Source organism: Heliangelus exortis, chromosome 6 (assembly GCF_036169615.1).
Source record: "Heliangelus exortis chromosome 6, bHelExo1.hap1, whole genome shotgun sequence".
NCBI classification, from domain to species: Eukaryota; Metazoa; Chordata; class Aves; order Apodiformes; family Trochilidae; genus Heliangelus; species Heliangelus exortis.
The window spans coordinates 34,512,925-34,531,234 of NC_092427.1; the positions used below are offsets into that span (position 1 = coordinate 34,512,925).

The following is an 18,310-nucleotide window of genomic DNA, read 5'->3' on the forward strand; positions in this document are numbered from 1 at the left end:
CATCCCTGAATTCCTTGGGACAAAGGTTTTTTCCTCTGTTCTTCAACTAGTTGCTCAGAAGCACAAATCTGGAAAAGTTTCTGTAGCTGTTTGCAGAAGATGACTGGATAAAAGATTTGTTCCAAGGGTTTGAAAGTGGGGTTTGACTTGCTGGAAGAATAGATGGAAATCAGGTGAGAGCCATCTGTATCAGGAAACTTGGAAAATAGTAATAGATTCTGCTTCCCTTTGCAGGGCCTCCTCAGGACCTTTGCAGAAGTTTCTTCCACTTTGGTCGTTGAGGATTTTGCTTTCTCTTTGTGCACTTAAAGTTTAGGGATGATAACTTCAAAACTGTTCCTCCTGGTTTTCTGAGTGATGTTACCACTCTGCACCCTCTCTGGTCTCACTTGCCATAGCTGGACTGAAGGGATTCAACAATCTTCTAACAAACCCTCATGCTCACATTCTGCCCCAAACAAGTTAAAATTGAGAATTATAGAATTGCTCAGGCTGGAAAAAACCTTCAAGATCATAGAGTCCAACTTCATCCTAACTATATTACCCTATTTCTGATGTCCCACCACTAAACCATGTCCCCAGGCACCACATCCAGACAATTTTTAAGCACATTCAGGGGTGAAGACTCAATCCATTCTGTTTACCTTTATTCCCCCTTTTTTCCCCCCTCCTGTAATCTGTTGTTCTGTTTAAACTTCCCAGTAGTGTTGTCCCCTGTCCTCCTCCTGTCTTGTGGAGCAGAAAAAGTTTTTGCAAAGTGAAGAGACAGTATTTGAAAGCTGTGGTTGAAATAGTCAGTAAATAACTAACCTCTTCTCACTTAAAACTGTGTTGTTTTTCCATCTGTTTGATTAGCTGCACATTCAATAGCTGACTGGCATGGCTTTTTTGTCAGTAGAATAAAAAATATATAGATTATTATGTTTTTTGTAGATTTTTTCAGTAACCATGCCACTTCGATGGTTTTCTCACTTTCAGTCATTTACTTTTAGAATTTAAAAAATTGCTAAATAAAATAAGTTTCAAAAACCTGACTCCTAAACAAACTCAAGTGATCAAAACATTAAAGAATGCCATATGGCTCCTACCAGTCTTGATGCTGTTGTATTTCTGAAGAGTATATTCTGTGTTATTAATAAGATTCAGTGAAACACTCTCAGGGTGGGAAAATATTTACTGGCATTATTGTTAAATATACTTTTCATAGCATTCTTACCCAAGATGTTCTAGTCAAAATATTAAGAGTGTATTTTTTGGATTAATCCTCACAGGGGCAGATAAGAGTTATGGAGGAGGGAAGAAGATGCAGCAACTCAAGTGTTTTAAAGATGAACCATGGAATAATTTTTAATAGAGCCACTGTTCCTACAGCACAGAAAATTGAGAAAAGAAACCAAATTAAAAAAGATTGAATTGCTGTAGCAGCCTTTGATATAATTTATATGACATGAATTTTAGGAAATTATAAAATTTATACAAAAACAGAGCTTGTCTGTGGGTCTAAGGACTGAGTGCATTGTTTAAGTCACAGTCACATCCATTTATACTTCCAGAAAGATTGTCCTAATCCCCAGGTGTTTAAAATATTAGTTCTGTCTTGTCATGGGGACAGGGAAGGAAATTTACTCCAATATATTTACTGGTAAATAGATTGCTGTAAAGAGCTGAGCAAAGGACACAGGAGCAGAAGTGAAACCTCAGTTGCATCCCCTTGCCATAAGCAGGGCTTCTGGAGTCTTGTTCTCAAGGCAAGGGGAGGCATAAAGAAAATAAAAAGCACAGATGATGACTGATCTGATTTACTTATCCAAGGGACTTCTTTTCTGCATATAGGAGCCAAAAATGAGGAGATGCATGAGGAAAAAAGCCACAGTCCTTCCAGCTGTCAGGTGGCTGACAGAACAGAAAAGTGCAGGAGCTGCTGGTTTTTGGCTCATGTGGCTTTTGGTGGTGCTAGGTAAGAGCAGGAAACTGTTTTCATCTTTGTCCTAACAACTTAATTAGGACTTTTTCTAATCTTTTGACATTTAAAATACTTTTTTAAATTGGATTGTCTCTGGAGAAGAAAGCTGTGTGTACGTGCTGGCATTCTTTGGATTAACTTCTGACCTTGAATACTTGCATAGTTAAGGTCCCAAGATGTTTATGCAACCAATTCTCCCTAAATGAAACCAAAGATCCTTGTAGATAGTATCCCATAGAAATGACATTTGAGAGCAAAAAACACACACAAACCTCAGGAGTGTTTAGGATTTTAATTATGATATTTTTAGACTCAACTGTCACTGACCTGTTTAGATTATTTTAATGGACTGCTGTTTTTAGAGGTATCCATGGCTGGTGTGTATGCTGGACCAGGAGGAAACATTTAAGTGAAAATACTTGTGAATGTTGTTTTCTCTTTTCTGTTACTGGCCTTGCATCAGTTTGCAAATCCATTGTCAATATTTAAATAAATTCTGAATTACAATTAAATCATTGAAAAGCACTGGGACTGTCAATGCATGAATAATTTTTAGAGGGTGGCATTTGGGCTTTCTGTTAAGTTTTGGAAGGCTGTGATTTCATTGGAACTCCTCAAGTGGGGATTAAAGTACAAATGGGCAAAAAAATACTTCAAAATCCTAGAGGAGATATTCCTGATCATACACTGAGTGTTCTTAGAGGAGTTTCAGGTTCTTCTGAAATAAAATGCTCTTTTCAAATACTGGTCCTTCAAAAGGTTCTTGTGTGATAGTAACACTAATCCAAACACCAAAATGATGGCAAAACCAAAATATATTGAATGTTCAACCTTCTCTTAATGATCATGAACTCATCTTCCTAGGTTGAATCTACAGATAATAATATAGGAAAAATTGTTGCCTAATAGAATGATTTTCAGCTGATAGCCTGCTGGTAGAGCCTTTTTTATTTCCTTAAAGGCATGCTGCTCTTAGCTAGCTTATTAGAATGGTTTCTGGGTTTTTTTGGTTTTTTTCAAATCTGAAAGCTGATTGGTCAAACCAAGGTCTACTAGTGGTGAATTTATTTTTAAGTGGTGTTTGCCAGTTTTGCAATCATTTACTTCTGGAAAGGATAAGCATGAGCTGCAGCATTACATTTATCTCCCAATCCACCTCTCTTCAATTTCAGAATTTGACTTGAAGAGAACAGTGTAGGGCCCCTATTTACCTTCTCTCCCTGTATTTCTCTGCTCCTAGGTCTTTGATGCCTTTGAATTTATTATCCCAGTTTTGAGGGTTTCTTGTTTTAATCTTAAAGCTCCATCCTAATTCCCAGCTCTCTTCCTATTCAACTGAGAAGCTGAAGCCTCCCATCAGTTTCTGCTGTGCTTGTGGAGTATTTAGAAAATCACATTTCCAAAGACTGGTAAACCTTTTGAAGGCCATCATGAGGCTTTATATATATATATATATATATGTGTGTGTGTGTGTGTGTGGCTGCATTATTTAATTTCAAAATCATGGATATTCTTTGGCATAGTAGGGAATACTGGAAATAAAGCTGTTAGCTTTGGGGGAAAAAAGGCAACTTGCAAATGCTAGCACTTAATTGCCACTGTAACTATGAATATATGAATTATTCTTAGTCCTAAGCAGGGAAGATATTTTATTGCACAGAACAAAAGCTGCTTGTGGAAGAACTTCACAGAATTGGTTATAAAATGCATTTTTATCCATGCTGCCATGTACCTGTAGTCTAGACAAATGTCCTTCTCCACCTCAATACTGCATTTATTGCTCAGGAGTGGAGCTTAGGAAAGGAAGCTTTGTCCTTGCTGTTACTGCAGGTCTGTTCCCACGTGGTACCTTCACCATGGTTTATTTTATTTGTTTGCAGGGTAGCCCTGGTTCCTTGAGATCTCCCCAGATATTGGCTGCTTGTGGTAAACCATGGCAGCTGATGATAAGGTTGCCATCCTCACTGACGATGAAGAAGAACAGAAGAGGAAGTATGTGCTTGCTGATCCTTTCAATGGCATTTCCAAGGATCAAGAGTTGCCACCCCAGAATGAATCCCCTTCAACAGAGACCACCACAGTCCCAGAGGAAGAGCTGGATTGGTTGGAGAAGCACTGCGTCAAAATAAACAACGACCTTCTCATCTCAAAGGTCTTTTATTTTTTCTTCTATTCTGCATATGGCTCTCTCTACCCCTTGCTGCCTGTGTATTACAAGCAGCTGGGTATGACCCCCAGTCAGAGTGGACTTCTGGTGGGCATCAGGTACTTTATTGAGTTTTGCAGTGCTCCCTTCTGGGGAGTGGTGGCCGATCGCTTCAAGAAAGGGAAGATCGTCCTCCTCTTCTCTCTTTTATGCTGGGTTTTATTTAACCTGGGGATTGGGTTTATTAGACCAGCCACCTTAAGATGTGTACCAAAGGGCCTTCCCCCAGCACATCCCACCAATGCAAGCAGCCTTTTAACAACAGTTTTGCAAAACTCCTCCACGTCTCTTCCGCTGACCACGGCGAGCGCTGCGCCCCCGAAAGCTCGCGGGAAGAGAGATCTGTTGCCATCCAGTCCAGTCCCTTTGGAAGCAACAGGGACAGCTAATCCTGAAACAGCATTCCTGTTACCTACGCAGAGCAGCCTTGTGGAGTTTGTCTTGGAAAACAGCACCCATTTGGTTTTGAAAAACACCACCACTAGCCCAGCCTCAGCAGGGAACGTGACACCGAGTACCACTCCAGCCGCTGTCACCACGAAGCCAATGCCTTCTGACCAAGCTGTCCTGGTTTATGATCAAGAAGAAGTAGAAGCCATCTTTCTACTCATTCTGCTGGTAGTCATAATAGGAGAATTTTTCAGTGCTTCCTCTGTTACTATTGTGGACACGGTGACACTGCAGTACCTTGGCAAGCATAGGGACCGGTATGGATTGCAGCGGATGTGGGGGTCTCTGGGCTGGGGGCTGGCCATGCTCTCTGTGGGGATTGGCATTGACTATACCCATACAGAAGTTGGTGTTGAAGGTCAGGGATGTAAAGCTCCTGAGTACAAGAACTACAGGATAGTTTTCATCGTTTTTGGTGTCCTGATGACAATGGCATTAATCGTGGCCACGCAGTTTCGGTTCCATTACGCGCACTTCAAGCAAGATGAAAACAAGAGAAAAGAGGCTGAAATCTCACAGGTGGACAGAGGGGCCTCCAGTGAATCCTCTGATAACACTCCTACCAGCATGAGCCAGTCACAGTCCTTCAGTTTTTGGGACCTAATAAAACTGCTGTGTAGCATCCAGTATGGCTCAGTGCTCTTCGTGGCTTGGTTCATGGGGTTTGGGTATGGCTTTGTGTTCACCTTTCTCTACTGGCACTTGGAAGACCTGAATGGCACCACCACTCTCTTTGGAGTTTGTTCTGTGCTCAGTCACGTGTCTGAGCTGACTGCCTACTTCTTCAGCCACAAATTGATTGAACTGGTTGGTCATATCAGGTAAGATGGTTGGCTATACAAAAAACGCTGAATTTGTAACTCTGGAAGTAAAATTCAAGCTAATTCTTTTATTTTAAAATTTCAAGTCCCACTCAGTTATGTAGCTTGCCCATTGGATTTTTTTAGTTATTAATATCTTAGGAGTTGAAAATGCTCTGAAATGCTTCCTTTGCATTTTAGTTGTGTCAGTGCATGCATTATGCCTGGCACCATCACCTTTTGCAGACAGTTCCATAAGACATCCTAATTCACTGATGCAAAGCTCTGCTAGAGATCTTTACACATCACCACCCCCTCAAGGATTCTCTCTTTTCCCTTATAAATACCACTAATTTTAGATTTTTTTCCCTGCTGAGTAGCAGCATTCAGGAATCATAGAATCCTAGAATTGGCTGGGTTGGAAGGGACCTCAGAGCTCATCAAGTCCAACCCTTGATCCACTCCTGCTGCAGTTCCCAGCCCATGGCACTGAGTGCCACATCCAGGCTCTTTTGAAATATCTCCAGGGATGGAGAATCCACCCCTTCCCTGGGCAGCCCATTCCAATGGCTGATCACCCTCTCCAGAAAGAAATTCTTTCTCATGTCCAACCTAAACCTCCCCTGGCACAACTTGAGACCTCTTGTGCCCTCTTGTCTTGCTGAGAGTTGCCTGGGAAAAGAGCCCAACCCCCCCCTGGCTCCAACCTCCTTTCAGGGAGTTGGAGAGAGTGATGAGGTCTCCCCTGAGCCTCCTCTTCTCCAGCCTCAACACCCCCAGCTCCCTCAGCCCTTCCTCACAGGACTTGTGCTGGATCCCTTCCCAGCCTCCTTGCTCTTCTCTGGACCTGCTCCAGCACCTCAATCTCCTTCCTGAGCTGAGGGGCCCAGAACTGGACACAGGACTCGAGGTGTGGCCTCCCCAGGGCTGAGCACAGGGAAACCTGCTTTATAGCCTTCCTCTCCTTCCAGGCAGTTCTTTGCCCTTTCAGTAGCCTGGAAAGGTGTCACTTGCACACTGAGGAGGGAGGAGAAGGAGATGGAGAAGCAAGGTGAGCACCTCCTCTGCACATGCCTTCAGCATCAGCCTCTGGGTGCTGGCAGAATGAGGTGGCAGCCTGGTTGTGCTGCTTTCCAGTTCAGGTCCTTGTTCTCTTCCTTTCTTTACCACTGTGTGTAGCTACAAGGTGAGATGGCTGTGCAGGGTGTTGTTACCTTGTGCAAGTGAAACTGATACCTCCAGCCTGTTGGTGAATGTTGCTGTCCTCTAAATTCACAATCTACTTAATTTCTGCATATTCTAAATCCCTTCACTCTTCTTTAAGAAAGCTCGGGGGGGGGGGGAAATTTGGGTTAATGATTATGTGAAGTTATTTGTTGATTATTTTTTTTCTTTTATTATTTACTAGGTACTTTGTGCAAGTGAGCACAGAGCTCAGTGTGCTGCTAGCATCATGTCTTTTGCTAATGCCCTGTATATAATCAGTCACTGTATATAAACAGTCACTGAGATATTTAAGTAATTTTTAGGCTGTCTGGTCTGCATTCTGCTCTGTGGTTTTGGGTGGGGGTTTTTGCTTATATTAGGGTGATTTTTAAAATTTATTTGACCTCTACTAAAAAAGTTTAGAGATGCTTAGCACAGCGGTTTAAGAGATTCCTTAAAATATGGGGGTTTTTTGTGTCTTCCTTTAAACTGAGGAATATCTCTTTATTTTGGGTGAGGCTTTTAATCTCTTGAGTTTGACAGTATTTAGTATGAGAAAATCTGCCACCTTGCATGCAAAGACTGGAGGAAGGATATGATGATGGAGGAGTGGTGAGAACAGATCACAATCTTGGTAGCTAAAGATAGCCTGGGTATGCTCTTTCAATGCTTATTGTTCTAGTACAAAATTCAGGCTTAGACTTCAACTAGAGAAAAAAACCAAAAGAATGAAGAAAAAAAAACAAACCAAAAAGAGAAAAAAACCAAAGAAGGTGGTAGGCTTGTGAATAAGATGAAAGAGAATAGGATAGGCCAGTAAAAAGAAAGATGATGTACAGGATTAACTTCTTTTTCTCCTTTATTTTTTCTTGGTACTGTTAAGTCTATGAAGCCAGGACTGAAATGAGATTAAGTTGTTAAAAGGCTAACTCCTCTTTGCAATGGAACAACACTATAACTGCACCTGGGAAATGCCTATTAGTCATGCTTTAGTGTTATCTAATGCTTGCCTGTATTTAGTCATCACAGTTAATGAGATGTCTCCTGTTTGCCTTTCTTCTTGTACTGTACTTTTTATGCATGGTTTGTTCAAGAGGAGGCAAACTTTTTGGAACAGGAATTTACAGGAGCTCAGAGCTCATATTCCTTGATAGTTCTGTACGTGTCTGCTGCCTTGCAGTAGAGATATCCTTTCTCCCATTAATAAGAACAGGTAGCCCCCAACTATATATTTTTTTTGTAACCATCTTATTTGGGATCAGCATTTTGAGAATATATATTTATTTTTTTTTTAATAGCTTAAAATTCTTTGTTTCCCATTTTGGCATAAAAGCATAAAAGTTATATATTTATGGGAACTCTGCTGTAAGGTCTTCTGTGAAACAAGAAAAAAGTACCTCTTAATCCACAGCTAGCTGAGAATATTTCACAGGGGTATTTCACAGGGAAGGTGACTTGACATTTCTTTTTAGTGGCATGACTTCAGGCTATCACACTTCCCATTGACTTCTTGAAATTAAAATTAAAAATAAAATTGGAAAAGGTATTTTCACTCTTCTGGGTTGTCACATTCCTAGATGTAGACAGTCTCTCTGCAGTGTTTATTTGAACATTATAATTAAATCTTTCCTTCCTGTCCTGATTCTTTGAAGACAGGCAGGAGTACCAGAAATGCATGCACCTTCACAATAGCAGGAAAAAATTCTATTTGCTGTCCTTGGTAGAGCTACAAGAAAACAGGCTTTCTAGCCTTATCATGCTTGGTTTTTTTCTCTTGTAGAGAAAAAAAGGTTTCTCTAAGGGTTTCTGTGTCTACCACTGTATGTGTTGGCATATAAGATCCTTACAACAAGCTGAAACCCATTCTGTTTTCACACTTTTTAAACTAATACTCCAATTATTGTCCAAGCATTTTAAGCTGCTGATTTAAATGCCTGATTTCTGAATTCATTAGCTTTGCTGCTCATCACATGTATGTGACATCATCTTCTGACAGCTGGCAGGAGAGATTTTCATTCAGAAGAAAACTGAAGAGTTGAAAAGATCCAAGTCATCAGGAAGTGTGGTGAAAGGCAGAAGTTCTCTGGGAAGATACTGCAGTGGGAAAGGGTAGAAAACTGGCTGTAAAATACTCAGACATTTTGCTGGAACTGCCACTGAATTGAGGAAGATGATGTTAATCCCCCAAAATAACCTCCCACTTGAGGATAAGCTTGAATGTGTTCTCTGACCCCAGTTCCAGCCTGGGAGTTTCCATAGGAAGCTGAGAGCATGGCTGGACTCTCCTTAAGGGAAATGGGGATTCAGTGCTTCCAGTGTTTAACCAAAAGCTGAATATCATAGATTCATAGAACTGGCTGGGTTGGAAGGGACCTCAGAGCTCATCAAGTCCAACCCTTGATCCACTCCCACTGCAGTTCCCAGCCCATGGCACTGAGTGCCACATCCAGGCTCTTTTGAAATATCTCCAGGGATGGAGAATCCACCACTTCCCTGGGCAGCCCATTCCAATGGCTGATCACCCTCTCCAGAAAGAAATTCTTTCTAATGTCCAACCTAAACCTCCCCTGGCACAACTTGAGACCTCTTGTGCCCTCTTGTCTTGCTGAGAGTTGCCTGGGAAAAGAGCCCAACCCCCCCCTGGCTCCAACCTCCTTTCAGGGAGTTGGAGAGAGTGATGAGGTCTCCCCTGAGCCTCCTCTTCTCCAGCCTCAACACCCCCAGCTCCCTCAGCCCTTCCTCACAGGACTTGTGCTGGATCCCTTCCCAGCCTCCTTGCTCTTCTCTGGACCTGCTCCAGCACCTCAATCTCCTTCCTGAGCTGAGGGGCCCAGAACTGGACACAGGACTCAAGCTGTGGCCTCCCCAGGGCTGAGCACAGGGGCAGAATCCCTTCCCTGGACCTGCTGGCCACGCTGTTCCTGAGCCAGCCCAGGATGCCATTGGCCTTCTTGGCCACCTGGGCACACTGTATGGTGTCTCTGTGGGTACTGCATATAGATCAACATAAAGATCATCAGTTAACATTAACCTGTTAGTGTTAAAAAGCCTGAATGATTATTAGAGATACATTTTTTGAGAAAATTCTGAAATATAAGTTCCTGTGTGACTCGCCCCTCCAAAAACACCAGTAGAGAAATCTCCAAAAGCTGCAGTTTACCTCAAAGTCTGTATGTATTCTAAAAGAAGGGAGAACCTGACCAAATTTCTGCTCTTAAACCCTGAATCCAAATCTTTCTGCAAGTGAAAAGTGGCAGAAAAGCACAGGTAGCCAAGTGTGTTAGCAGCAAGGGAAAAACTAGGAAGCAGGAGGAGACCTCTTCACATCTCTGGTCTGGGTGGGATAGGGTTCTTGGTGTACAGGCAAAGTTTTTGCTTGACAGAAATGAAATTAAGATGGCAAGAACTGATCCTGAACAGAGCACTGGGTGATGAGGAAAAACAAGTATATGGTGAGGTGATTCCTTGGTGTCTCCCTGGGTGTGCATCCCTCTGGTCCTCACTGGCAGGAGAGGGAAGGAAGAAAGGAGCCTGCAGACCTTGTGTTTGTTTTCCTGTTGTGGCAGATGCCTTTGAATACACTTCAGAAATGTAATTGTAGATAAGAATTACTTTAAGTTGTGGCTGTGGAAGGATCTAATTTATTTGTTTGGAACAGAAGGCATTAATTAAAGGGAGAGAGGTAATTTATGATGCGTGGCTCAAAGAACAAGTTTGTGCTGTTTATTGTGTAATACCAAACTTTTTCATGGCTTCCCTTGTTTTCTTCAATGAATGCTTCAGCTTGTGTTGCCTCAAGGCAGCTTAAACCAGCTGGTGATGGATGTTACATGTACCTAGAAGCAGCACAGCTTGGTCTGATGTGTGTTTTGGAGGGGGGAGGTCCCTGCAAGTTTATCAAATTTACTGAAAGTAGAAGATTTCTGTAAATCAATGCTGTTGTGAGAAGCAGAGACCTGTGGTGATAATTTTGAATTTTTTCTTGGTAGATGTGCTGAAAACTGTGGTGCTGACGTTTTAGCCATCAACATGGAGATCTGGAGACCTCAGATGCTAACAGGATGCTGCCTTTTTATGATTGCATCTCTGGCTTTTTCAGTGTTGTGTGCAATTTAAATCTCTGTGTGACTGTGTAGAATAACTAAATAAGCAGCACTGAGAATAACAAACCCTTACACACTGTCTGTACTTACACCTTAATTGAAAATTGCATTTATTTCACTTGTGGCAGACTGGGAGCCAACCAAGAAACCATGTTTGGACAATATTCCTTGTCCCTGAGAAAGATCTGTAAAGGTTACAGTGACATCTTTCCTCAAGCTAAAAACATGATTGAAATTAAGTCTTTGTTCACTAAGATTGTTTAAAAATAAGAGCAAGATAACTGGGTGAGCACCCTGGAGCTAAACTAAGCTCAGTCAGAAATCTGGAAAAGGCATCAGGTTAAACTTGTGCTGGGAAATGCACTGCAGAAATAGTCTTTGTGGTTCATTGTTTAAAAACTGTTTTAAGAGCTTTTTTCCCTCTTCATTCTGAGATGCAGCATCTGCTGCTTATCAACAGGATGGTGAAGTTTTATCCTGAGGCATGTTGCTATAAACCATATTGCTTCTGTGGGATGTGTGTTTAGAGCAGTTCTGAGCAGTTTGCAGATACTGGGACTACAAACTTATTTTAATTGGGGTAAAACTAATCAATCTGATGCAAACCTGCACCAGGCTCACATTTAATGGGCAGAATGAATCTCTGAAAGATAAGGATGATGTTGGGAAGGGCTGATGCTGAATGTGCTTGGAAATGGTCTCTGAAATACATAGAGTGTGGCACAGCATTAGAGTTAAAGGAACAGCTGATCCACTGAGCTTTTGGGTTTCTTTTTCCACTTAGATTTTGAAAAGAATCCTGACTTTAGCCTCAGTTTGAGGATATGTGTTTGGAATGGGCAAGAGGAGAGTCGAGGTCTGGGTGGAGGGCCTGAAGAAACCTATTTTGTGTTGGGCAAAGTGTGCAAATGATTTCTGAAGCAGCAAGGTCACTTGTAATGGATGTAAAAAGGGAAGGTGCAAACTCTCCTGACTTCTCTTTCTCCTTACTTCCTTTAGAGTGCTTTATATTGGTCTTGCCTGTAATACAGCTCGATATATTTACATCTCTTACCTGGAAAATGCCTGGACTGTTCTTCCCATGGAGGTACTGCAAGGTAAGGCTGTACAGTATAAGGTAAAGTGCTTACATTTAGCTTGTTCTCACATGAACTGTGATTAAGTATAAATCTGATTTTTTTTCTTTTTTTTTTTTTTTTTTTTTTGACCACAAATGTCTGAGGATAGGGAGGTGCAGAAAGCTTTGCTGATTATCTTGGAAAATATTTGACGTCAAAAGGGCGGATTTGTGTTTGGTTGTGCACAGCTCTGTTTATTCAAACAGCAAAGTACGAGACCAACGCACCCTTTAACCAAACAGAGGGACAGGGTACACACCTCCTGCAGATCCTGTTTGGTGGTAAATGTGAACTTCATTTAAAAAAAAAAAAAAAAAAAAGAAAAAAACGTAGTCGAGTCATTCTCTCTCTGTTAAAACATTTTGTAGTTTTTCAGTGGTATCGTTTGATCAACACCCTTAGCCTATAAATTTTTCTTTCTTTAATATCTATTGAGGGGTTTCATTGAATAGCTTGGTGTTCATACAGGTTCTTTAAGATACTTGTCCTTTATTTAGAAGGACAGAGGTGTGGTCTGTGAAAAATAATTCGAGCCTCATTTTCAAGTCATGCTGTCAAAGAAATCTGTAAGACTTCATTGCAATGTGAAAGCAGACATTGTTCTAACTTAGAGCTTACTTTTTTTTTTCCTTGTCTTTGCTGAAGATACCACTTGTCAAAAGCAGGAAAAATCTAAACAATTTTACTCCTGTTTCTTATTTTTGCTTTGCAAGCTTAAAAGAGAATGGCTAATTTAAATGCAGAAAATGTTTACCCTGCCTTTAAAAGTAATTGCACCATCTTTGTTAAAGCCAGTGTTTTGGCTTTATACAATACTACTTAGAAAGTTTTCCACATACTGTGTAAAGTTTTATTAGAAGTTCTATTGTTCTATGTCCAACATAAATTAAGTTTGTGTTAACTTCTTCTGTTATGTTTCCAGAAATCTTTGTAAGGTAAATCTTTAACTTGAGTCATATCATGCCATTGGAGAGCACTGTGTAGGTCTCTACATATACATAGAAAGAAATCAGTTTGTGTCCTGGCTCCTCCTGCCCTCCCTGCTAACAAAAACAATTTATTGGGTTAAAACTGCCAAAGCAGCAAACTTCTGAATTTTGTTATTAAAAAAAATCCCAAACCACAACTCTTGAATTGATAGCAAAATGTTCCAAAGAACCTGTAGAATGCATGTGTGTTACACTGCTTATCCATCTAGGGTGAAGAAATGATTGATACAAAGCTGTGGGGTATTACATTCTAGGTGATACCAGTAAATACCAGTAAAACCAGTTTCAAAGGCACCTCAATACAGGAAAAAAAATTTGTCTTAACAACACAGCCATAAGCTTGTGCCCAGAAGCATCCTGCAGGCATGATTGAAAAAGAAGTTTCTTATTCTTTGAATCTTCCTTTTATTGTGCTGAAGTTTCAGCATGAATTGCTTAATAGGTGGGTTTGCTTTCACAGCAAGGCTGTGAGGGGGCTGCTTTGGTGGGGTTTTTGTGTGGTGTCATCTTCTGTAATAGAGATTTAAAGATTCAGGATCTTCAAAATAATACTTTCTTATAAATGAACCTGCTTGGTGTTCTCTGGCACTGCTGAAGCACAAACACTTGGGGTGATCTTGCTATCTGCAGTTCTTAGTCAGCAAATGAGAAAGTTGGAAACCAACCAAACACAGAGACCATCCCCTGAAGGCTTCTTTGCATTGTACATGCACTTTTCAGCCTCATCTGACATGGTTTGTTGGTATTTTTTAGGCACTATTTCTATCTAATTACTGCTACTTTTGTTATGTTCCAGTGAGCTCATTCAGTGTTGCTAAATAAGAAGACCAAGTTTATCTTCATGGAAGTCCTGTTGGCTTTTTTTCTCCTTCTTTATATTTTCCCCTTCTTGCTCTTACCAGTTTTAATCTCTCCTAGGTTATTTCTTTTGCAGCAATCACCAAATCCTATTTTTTGGGGGCTCTGCTTTCTTTGCTACTCACCCACCAAGTCTGTAGCTAGGGATCAGAGGTGACACCTTAATGAAATTCCCTGATGTGGAAGCTCCATTTTTTTGTTAAGTGAGTTTGCTGACAGAGTTGTAGCCTCTTGGCACATGTAAGGTTAGGAGTATTTTAAAAACAAGAAGAAAAAAAAAAAAAAGAGTAAATCATGCCATTTGGGCCATGTGACTCCATCAGCTCTTTTAAATTCCTTTAAAGCCTTTTTCCAGGAAGCTGTCAAATCCTATGTTAATTCCATTTCCATCAGCTAGAGGGGGTGTTAAGGTCAACAGCAATTTCAGCTGACTTCTGTAAAGAATTTGGGTTTCTTTTTAATTCATTTCTTCAACACAAGAAGGGTTCTCCTCAGGTGATGTGCTGAAGGGCAAGGAGAGATTTCTGGCAGGTGGCTCTGCCAAGTGCACCTCTTGCTTGCAGTCAGAACCATGCCCTGTCTCAGTTGCTGGCTGTGCCTGGGGTGGGGAGGGCTCTTCAAGTGCATTGCACCCTCAAAGGAGTGAGATTTAAACTCATTTCTGAATTTAGAGCTTTGAATCTGCATGCTGTGGTGGCTTGCACGTGTAATTGGGGAAGGTAAGAGGCTGAATCTTTAATAACTGAAAATTTCAAGGCATCCTTTTAGTGTGTGTATATCTATACATATAGATATAGATATAAATATAGATATATGTCCTCATTTGCAAACACACAGGCAAACTTGTTGGCTTTGCACTCAGCAGGTTCAAGTTTTGATATGCCAGTTAGCTACAGCTTACTCTTCCAAAGCAATGATCAATCCAAAGAAATGCTCAAGTTCTCTGCTCACCAATTTGTCACACTGGAATTTTCAAAGTTGACTTTTCCATATAGATAACCTGAAAATTTCACTTGGAAGTTATCCAACCAACTCCAAACCAAGGAGTTCCTTAATAGTGAATGCCTGCTGATGCTTCAGCAGCAGAGTTATGTCTGGAGATCAAAAAAAGCTTGAACAGGATATATATCTCTCTTAAAATAAATCCCCAAATATTCAGTTCTTGGTTTGTAAGTAAATTAGCATGATTTTGCTAAACAGGATTATTCTAAGCATAATGCTAGGGTTTTTTACAACATCTTGGAACTACAGTCCAGATGGTGGTTAGTGGTTTTAGCAAATAATATCACTATATATATGTCTGTAGTGAACAGTTCCTTTTAAAAAGAGCTGTGGTTAGCAGTAATCCAGACCAGACTTCTTGTAGAAGTGGTTGTAAAAACTTCCAGAAAGTTACTGTTGTATGAATAATTATAATAAAAATCACATTAGTAATATAAACATATTAAAAAGCCATCAACAATCTGCCCTGTACTTCTAAAGGCAAGTGGAATAAGCTGATTTAAAGGTATGGATTTGTTTTCAGAGGATCTGGGAACATTATGTCCTATCTGGATTGCTTAGTAAAGGTGAAAACATCCAAGAACCTGTTGGCTAAGTTGGGGCCTTTTGTTTCCAAACAAATACAAGGTTATTGTGCTTCATGGCTCAAGTAATTCTTGATGTGTTTTTGATTTGCCTGGCTTTAAAACTTGACTTACTCTTTAATAACTGATAAAGCTGAATGTTTTACATGAATTGATATCCTCTCTAAAACAAAACCCACGTTATTTTTATGAGCTTTGCTTTGTCATTGGGACAGTTCTTGGTTGCTTTTTCAATGCATACGTGGGTCTGCATTTTAAAAAAGGCATTCAGTGAGCTTTAAAACTAAACTTTTTGGATGGAAAGGCTGAGTTATAAAGCCCTAAGCTGTCAGTGGTAAGGCAAAATACCCTTGTCCTAATGTAAGCCTTTTATTTTTCAACAAGATGATGTGCTACTACCAACCCCAGCTCTGTGATGTATAGAGGTAGCCTTTAAAAACCTGGGGCTTGAAAAATTTTTGTTTATACTTGAATGAAAATTAACTGTGCAGCTTTATGGACGTGTCTATACCTGAATACAGTCCTGTTTACCATTTTACAGCTAAGCCAACTCCAACTGTATGTTACAAAATCCTGTGTTTTTTTGCTCTTATGAGTCTTCAGCCTAAATGCTGAAGTAATTACTGAGTGTCCAACTGTGCATTAATCAGTCAAGTGTACAGGACAGAAACATGTTGACTGAATCATCAGTTGTGCCAGCATTTTTTTTTTTTTTAATTGAATAGACCTTAGGCTTTGCTAGGCTGCAATGACTATTTTTAATAGCCACTGAAATAAGGGAAAAAAATATTCCCACTCAAGCTGAGGGTGGCAAAATAGTTCAGGCTTATTTAAGGTATGGTGAGCTGCAAAACTCTTTTTGTTTTCCCAATTTCTCTACGACCCTGCCTTTTCCTGTCCTGCTCTTCCCCACTCCACTAAAAAACTCCCCACTGTGCCTTACCCTGAGGAGCTGCCCCTTTTCTTGTTTGAAGAACATTTTGGTGTTGAATTCAGGAGTTTGCTTTTAGGTGGCTGTTCTGGGAGAGGAGTGAGAAGGGCAGGAGGGATGAATTCTTGCCTCTCAGGTGCCAGTGGATGTCTCTTGGTGTCACTGGGGTGTGATGACCTTTGCTGTCGTGGTGGCAGTGAGAGGCAGCAGTGCTTTAATTGCCTGCAGCTGATGAAATCAGGACAATATCTCAAGAAGAGAAGTGAAGTCATCTCAGAGGGAGAAGGTTCTGCAGAAGGAGTCATCCTGGCTCCCCAGGGCTTTGTTGCCAGCATCGCCGTTCCCAAATTTGCAGCCCACTGGTGCTTGGAGGGGTTTGGTTGTTGTTCTCCAAGGCATGCACCAAGCCAGGAGTGCAGGGGTTGCTCTGCTGGTGTGTGTTGGTGTCTCTGAACCCTGTGCTCCTCACACTGTTCCCTCTCCCCAGGTGTCACACATGCAGCTATATGGGCAGCTTGCATTTCGTACCTCAGCGCTGCGGTGCCTCCGGAGCTGAGGACGTCAGCCCAGGGAATCCTCCAAGGTCTCCACTTGGGTCTGGGCAGAGGATGTGGAGCTATGGTTGGAGGGGTTTTGGTCAATTATTTTGGTAAGTAAAAATTGTATTGAGGGATTTGATTTTGTTTCTTGAAGTTTTGAAGTTACTGGGTTTAAGGTTATTTATGCTTAAGGTAATTAAAGAGGAATACGCTTTGGATGAATCATGGAATCAGAGAGCTGCTCAAGGAATGTATAAATCATGGAATCAGAGATCTGCTCAGGGAATGTGTAAATCATGGAATCAGAGATCTGCTCAGGGAATGTGTAAATCATGGAACCAGAGATCTGTTCAAGGAATGTATAAATCATGGAATCATAGATATGTTCAAGGAATGTATAGAACATGGAACCATAGATCTGTTCAAGGAATATATAAATCATGGAATCATAGATCTGTTCAAGGAATGTATAAAACATGGAACCAGAGATCTGCTCAGGGATGTATAAATCATGGAACCAGAGATCTGTTCAGGGAATGCATAAATCATGGAATCAGAGATCTGCTCAGGGAATGTATAAATCATGGAATCATAGATCTGTTCAAGGAATGTATAAAACATGGAACCATAGATCTGCTCAACGGATGTATAAAAGATAGAACCATAGATCTGCTCAGGGAGTGTATAAATCATGGAACATAGATCTGCTCAGGGAATGTATAAATCATGGAACATAGATCTGCTCAGGGATGTATAAATCATGGAACCATAGATCTGTTTAAGGAATGTATAAATCATGGAATCACAGAACTCCTTCTCTCTTGAAGGAGAAGAAGAAATCTCTTGAAGAGATTTCCAGTCCAGGCCCCTAATCAAAGCAAGGTCAACACTGAATTCAGACCAGGTTGATTCTGTCTTTGTCCTGCCAGCATTGCAGAGGGATTAAATATATTCTGCCCAGATATTTTTAGTATTGTGTGAGCAAATCTCCAACCTGATCTGTAAATAAGATGAATGAATCCTTTGTGAGAGAACAGGTCGATACTATGGAGCCTCTTGATGAGCAGCTGAGAATCTAATTACTTGGTTAAAACAACCTTTGTAAAGCCTGTTGAAGAAGTGGGGGAGGAAGATGTAATGAAATAAGTTAATAAAAGTCTGCATGGGAAAACATGTACCCGAGAAGCACATAATGCTGACTCATTTTATTAAGTAAGTAGATTCTCAATTTAGAAAAATAACATAAATCTCATTACAGGTCCTGCTGCCACATTCAGAGGAATAGGGATGGCTTGTTTAGTGATCCTCCTTCTGTTTGCACTCATCCAGTGGCTGTTGGTTCCTGATGAAGAAGAAGGTAAATCCACATGTATCCTGAGACACTACAAAATTAGAGCTAGTGGAAAAAAAAGGTACCCCTGAAGCTGCTCCTGGCAGCTTTAATTTTGTTCTGCACTCTTTGTACTCAGATTTTGACAAAGCAGTTCAAGTGAGGAAGTTTTTTTCCAGGAATTGCAGTGTTGTGCTGCTGCTTGAAGAAGGGCAGCTGTGAGGTTTGGGT

The 18,310-nt window shown here is 40.8% G+C and overlaps 1 protein-coding gene across 4 annotated transcripts in view; it reads left to right on the top strand.

The window, feature by feature from the left end:
- Positions 1-18,310, top strand: part of MFSD6 (major facilitator superfamily domain containing 6) — a 29,006-nt gene that overhangs the window by 4,277 nt on the left and 6,419 nt on the right. For 3 of the 4 annotated variants that reach the window (XM_071747814.1, XM_071747816.1, XM_071747815.1), the window contains exons 2-6: positions 1,834-1,957; positions 3,844-5,440; positions 11,728-11,825; positions 16,698-16,859; positions 18,008-18,106. In XM_071747814.1, the coding sequence (XP_071603915.1) occupies positions 3,897-5,440; positions 11,728-11,825; positions 16,698-16,859; positions 18,008-18,106 (1,903 nt within the window). In that variant the 5' untranslated portion in view covers positions 1,834-1,957; positions 3,844-3,896. The remainder of the gene's footprint in view (positions 1-1,833; positions 1,958-3,843; positions 5,441-11,727; positions 11,826-16,697; positions 16,860-18,007; positions 18,107-18,310) is intronic. The other variant, XM_071747817.1, reaches the window with a different exon arrangement.